This window comes from Sabethes cyaneus, chromosome 3 (assembly GCF_943734655.1).
Source record: "Sabethes cyaneus chromosome 3, idSabCyanKW18_F2, whole genome shotgun sequence".
NCBI classification, from domain to species: domain Eukaryota; kingdom Metazoa; phylum Arthropoda; class Insecta; order Diptera; family Culicidae; genus Sabethes; species Sabethes cyaneus.
In genome coordinates, this window is record NC_071355.1 from 150,142,858 (window position 1) to 150,148,870 (window position 6,013).

The window sequence follows — 6,013 nt, forward strand, 5'->3', positions numbered from 1 at the left end:
TAATATACACTTATAACTTACATACAGCCCATCAGATTCTTTCTGCGACGATTTCAAGCTATCAAAAAAGTGAGCAGCGCATTTTGTTACCAAAGAAACGGGTAATAGCGACTTGAAAAAATTTTTTGGTTCAGATGCCTAATTAAGACCTTTTGGCGGTCTCTCTTTATTTGAGTAAAAAAGACATATTTTTCAAAATTGAGGTTTTTTTTATCAGCTAATTCGGATAACGGATCACAAAAGAAAGCTATCAAAAAATTTGTAGGCCGAAAAAAAATTGGGCACAAGAGGATTAAAGCAAACAAAGTGTCATTAACAATAATCTGGAATAGTTTTGAGCAAGCGCACAAAGACGTGATCCCACACTCCAAATAATCCACACGTCGTTTCCACGTGAAAAATCCGGGAAATTTTTCTATACATTTTGTTTCAAACTAAAGTGTATGATTGAAATGAAAATATTATATCAATGTTAAATTCAAATTCGAAAATACTTTACTTTTAATTCAAAACTGTTATTTACTTGATTCAAATAGAATTTCGTTCCGAAACAACAATATTTTCAGGTTGTTAAAAAAATATTTTATTGAGGTTTAAAGCAACAATAATTTTGTTTGAAACAAACTGGAGTTTTTTCGCTCCGCAATCTATCTTACGACTATACTGATTTCCAAATAGTTGCGTCGAGAAAATGCGGTCGTCAAGACACAGCCAGAATGCAGTCAATTTCCGTACGCAGCCCGCGCACGTTGTGAAAATGGTGATAATAGATGCGCAGGCGATTTGATTGTGAAACCGACACTTGATATTTACGACGGACGGAGTGCAAGAGAACGGTGTATGGAGGCGAAGAATGAACCTCGAGCTCGCGCGTCTCTACGGCGAACGAAGTATTCAGAAAGTGGTTAAAGCTGGACGGATACGTTGGGCAAAACATGTTTCTAGAATGCCGGACAACTATCTTACAAAAATGGTTTTCGCATCAAATCCGGTAGGAACAAGACGAAGAAGTGGCAAGACCAAGTGGAGCGAGATCTGGCGAGCACTGGGTGCCCGCGGAACTGGAGATCAGTTGCCATGGACCGAAACAGATGGAGAAATTATACTGCGCAGGCCTTGTCGTAAGACGTTAGGACAATTAACACACGACGGACTAAAATACAAGGAATCATCAGCTACCGAAAGCTCAGGTATTCAATTATACTTGCCTGCAGGTGCAGGCTGAAAGACCCCGTCCCCACTTACTTACACAGGACCGAAATGATGATGATGTCCAATATCAGTAGCAAGCACGACTGTGTCGGGCTTCCATAATGCCTGCTAACCCTCTCTGTCCCAGGGGTGTTTGTTGTGGTTTACAGTTTTTGATCATGTGAAAAGGCTATTGATAAGCCATTCGTCATACACAACTATACAGCTTGTAAAACAGTATTTTTACTACGTTAGAAAATCAAAATATCCATATTGAACTGCCTTTGAAATATTATCAGCCAATTTTAGTATCTGAAATTATGGAGCACCTGTGCTATCATGGGAAAGATTGAATTAAAGGTGTCCCGGATCCGAAACAGCATTAACAGATTTGTCATTTGAGCGTATGAACGAAATCAAAATGGTATTAGAAGTGCCAGTACTCCGATCGTCACGAAAAAAACTATTTTTAAAGAATTAGTTATACGGGTTGATTTATTCCTACCTAGCATCAATCCAACATATTTTTTGGCATGTCTAAAATTCCCGGAATAACAATCCAGTTGGCCAGGAAGAGGCAGTCAGTGCAAGTTGCTTAAGGCGTGGGTCCAAACCAATCTTGTATGAAACAAACGGTAGGTTCGACGAATCAGTGCCTTTTGAAACCAAACGAATGACATCAAAAGCGTTATCCTCATCAAGATCAAGACAACGAGAAACAATTTTTGTTACATCAGCATTCGTTATTGCGGGATGAAATCCGGACAAATATAGCCACCACTTTACTGGAGAGGGGGTGGGTGTGATAGAAGTAACTGACAGGTCAGTAAATTCTATCGTGCTAGTGCCATAATCTGCCGAATCACGCACACTTCCCTCAGTGCGTCGACGTTTTACACCCAGTTCAGGCAAGGATGTAACTTTTGAAATCTGATCGGCTCGATTTTGCATTAGACGATCCACCTTATTACTCAGTGACCTGACCGTTTCTACCAGCTGTTGAAATTGATTTGATGAAGCAGCATTCTTCAACAGATCCGGCTCACATTTCAACTTATCAGCAACATATGTGCGGATGCTTCTGCTATTCTGATTTGATAAAGCAGCATTCATCGGCTGATCCGGTACACATTTCAACTTATCAGCCACATATGTACGGATGCTTCTGCCATTCAAATCAATTTTGCAGGTTGCGCAAATAAAAATTGCCTTCCCTTCAGTAAACAGCTCTTTGTGTGCACATTCGTTAAGTTCACAGTATTGCAGTCCGAAATGAAAAAACGAACCGCAGAAGCCACACCGCACCGGCTCGAAATCGTTGACCACTAACTGAGGATAACATGAATGCTGCGTTGACATGAACTTGTGCATATTATCGAAATGCACCCAGCTGTTGGCTTTCAATTCTCCAGCTTCTGTAGCATCGTCAGTAGGAAGAGCGACAAGTTTCTGAAAAAGGATTATTAAAGCATTGATTTGCATAGGAACACAATACCTATACCTTGTATTTCTTAGATAAATTATTCCATTTAACCTTTAATTGCTCAATCGAAAATACCCGCAAGCCTGAAGTTTCCTGGATGGTTCTATAAATTATGACAAGTATAAAATACATTGTTAATTACAAATATAGTATTCTTACCTCCAGGCTTCCTGTTTATCGTAGCTTTTTTGTACGAACATTTCGTTATATGTTATGCGAGCGTTGATTAAGGAAGAAACTTCGGCGCTGGTCACTATTGATAAATAACACATTAGTCTAATGTTGAAATATAAAGATGCGATTTATACTTTTTTTTGTCTTAGTCTTTTTATTAGTCTCCATTTCGTTATAAAAAAAACCCTGAAAGGATCCACTTATCGTCAATTAAAGTGACCAGAAGACAAACGATGTATATATATAATATGAGTGCGCTATGCCTATGCGTAAACAATGTCAACAAAATTTGTTGACCCACTTAATGAGTTTGCACAGTAAGGCTGTGAACAATTTCGCGAATTTTTTACTTTTTAGTTAAAATTTAACAGTTCGATAGTTATTTCCACCTTCTGTCGAAAATAACCCTGCTCTACCTCTGACTCAAGCTCTGACTGAACCATACTGAAGCCAAAGTGTATTGACATTAAATTATTTGACATTTTGGAGATATGCACGCAAAAAAATTGTAAATACAAAAAAATTCTGTATAAATTCAACAAAAAATATTGTAGACTGAAGGCTAACCAACGGCTAACCCAGATATTTTTTTGATTCCAACTGTTTGACTTTTTAGTTCAACAATAAGGTTTGTTATTTCGAATAATTGCTAGTTTCTATTAAAGAAAAAAAATGTAGACTCAAAAATAAGTACTTTTGGGTTTATAAACGATCTAGTTGAAGCAAAAGGAGTATGAATTCAGTTTAAACAATATTTTTTTGATTCAAAAATAAGATACAAGTTGAACTCAACAACAGGGGATTGTTGTTTCAAACTATCATCATTTTTCTGCGTGTGGTATGATCGTATACACCGATAAAAATAGACACTGCGTTACCAAAAGATCTTATCCAGCTTTTTACGAGCCATAGTGATGGACATGTTCATAATATTTGAACGGCATTTTTGACATTTTGAAATACATCGCACGTTTTCTTTCCGTACGTTCACGGTAAAAATAAAGGAACGTGCGGAAGAAAACATGCGATGTATTTAGGAAATGTCAAAAGTGCTGTCTAAATATTACGAATGCCGTCCGCCATTATGGCTCGTTAAAAGCTGGATACACTCGAGGAGAAAAAACATGGGGCCGCGCACTAATCACGTAAGGCATTATTGTTGGTGTGGGGGGGGGGGGCGGGGGGTTTTCCGCAGCATCTAACACTTAAATGATTCTACCCGTAAATGAGTCAGATTTAGCTAAAGCTAGGTTGAAATTACTCAAAATTCCCTTAAAGTGTACAAACTCAAATTTTGGGTAAAAAAATTCAACCAGCTTTGGCTACTTGTTACCGATATATAGAACATTTTTTATGTGACAAGCGACAACGTAACCTGCTGCACTGACGAAATGACGTGACACTTAGAAGAAAATCCTTTAAAAACCATCGTCCTGCACATTTTGCTTGCACACTAGCACCCTCTGTTATGCACCCTGCATTTGCAGGGTTTTATGCTGTAGGGTTTTGTACATTTGAATGGTTTTATACTAAAAACTCAAAGCAACACTCGCGCCGCGGTGTGGCCATATTGCGAAACATGCTTTTTGGAAAAATGAGTGGTTTTTGATTGGACGATGGAATTATCGCGAGTGTCTCGTCTGTTTGTCTGTGCCTGATATCGCGCCACCCCACCGACATCTCTATATCGAGCTGCAGTGAACGTCAGCGACAGCATGTCCTGGGCTCAAAATTTGACAGCGGGCCCAAATCAGACTGCTGACTGTTGAGTGAAACGCAGTGCTGACATGCTATCTCATTTTCGCACACGCGAGATTTTGGCGGCGAAAACATGGTTGCCTGCCGATGGGGTGTGTTGCGCTTTCCCGTGCTGGACTTTGACAATCCACAGATGACCCCACGGGGAAGCAATTCGCTATGTAAGCACAAATCGATCTCTTGTACTCTCATGGAATTGCCTTATGCAAAGTTTGTGAAGATTTGGTGCAAAGTTTTTTCTATCCTTTTCACTCTTTAACAAACCTGTGCACCGACTTCACAAAAAGAACAAACTTGGTAAGGTGGCAGCACCGTTTCGCGCACATAGCGAATATCAATATCAGCTAGAGTGACTATATATAGAGTGGCGACAATGTCAAAATTGGAATGATGATTATCTGTCAGTGTCATTCCAATCGAGCAGACGACCAATCCAACGCGTATGCAGGAAAGAGAAAGAAAAGAAGCATTACTAGAGCATTGCATACTTTTGGGATGACATGTCGCCACTCTGTATATAGTCACTCTAATATCAGCAATGTTATTAGTTCGTAAAATGGTCTATTCAATTATTATCTGTGACAAATAAGGAGCCGTATTAATATTACATAACGCCAAAAACGCAATTTTTTATTTTTTATTTATTTTTTCGATGTTTTTATTTATAAAGTTACGCGTAACATTATCACTTAAAGGCCCCTCTGCCAAAAAAATTTTTTCGGCTGTCTAGAAAACCGCCAACGCTGACGGAGGCAACGAATGGTAGAGATATGGGAGAGATATGCAAGCTCGGAAATTGCAAACTAAAATCCATTTGTATTTTTCCTCGCTGTGTGTACACTCAACCCCCGCTAATATGAAAAACAGCTCGTTCAGATTGGGCGAGTGCATTTTTAATCAGAATATTTGGTAACTCTATTCATTTTCACATTCATTTGGTAACTCTATTCATTTTCACATACGCGCAAGACGCGCACCCTATGAACTTGTTGTTTTGATTTGACGAAAACACGTTTTGAACGAAACGTTTTGAAAACATTTCAAACATGCGCGAAATCTACAGGTTCGGTTTGTAGAAGACGAAATTGGTTCGGCAGTTTCGACTAAAATGGTCTATTTTGAGCGCTGGAAAGAGGTAAGTTGCATATGAGCTATATTGCCAAAGCTCCGGAGCAGAGCTGCCATAAATACAGATATTTGTGCATGCATAAATTTGGGACCCTACCGTTTTCTCTGGATTATTTTATTTTCTCGATCTAGTCTTTTAAATAACATAAATAGTTTATGAAGTACTTTAAAATTCAGGAAAATTAATAGAGCCAGAAATCACAGCAACTGAAATAATTGATGGGTCCCAAATTTATGCATGCACAAATATCTGTATTTGTGGCAGCTCTGCTCCGGAGC

General features: G+C 38.8%; 1 protein-coding gene across 1 annotated transcript; it reads right to left on the reverse strand.

The window, feature by feature from the left end:
- Positions 1 to 569: 569 nt before the first annotated feature.
- Positions 570 to 3,225, reverse strand: LOC128743184 (uncharacterized). Its single transcript, XM_053839712.1, has 4 exons — positions 2,983 to 3,225; positions 2,834 to 2,927; positions 2,693 to 2,777; positions 570 to 2,640 (listed from the first exon to the last, which is right to left on the reverse strand). The coding sequence occupies exons 1-4, from the start codon at positions 3,014 to 3,016 to the stop codon at positions 1,729 to 1,731; spliced, it is 1,125 nt and encodes a 374-aa protein (XP_053695687.1). The 5' UTR covers positions 3,017 to 3,225; the 3' UTR covers positions 570 to 1,728.
- Between the last annotated feature and the right edge of the window lie 2,788 nt (positions 3,226 to 6,013).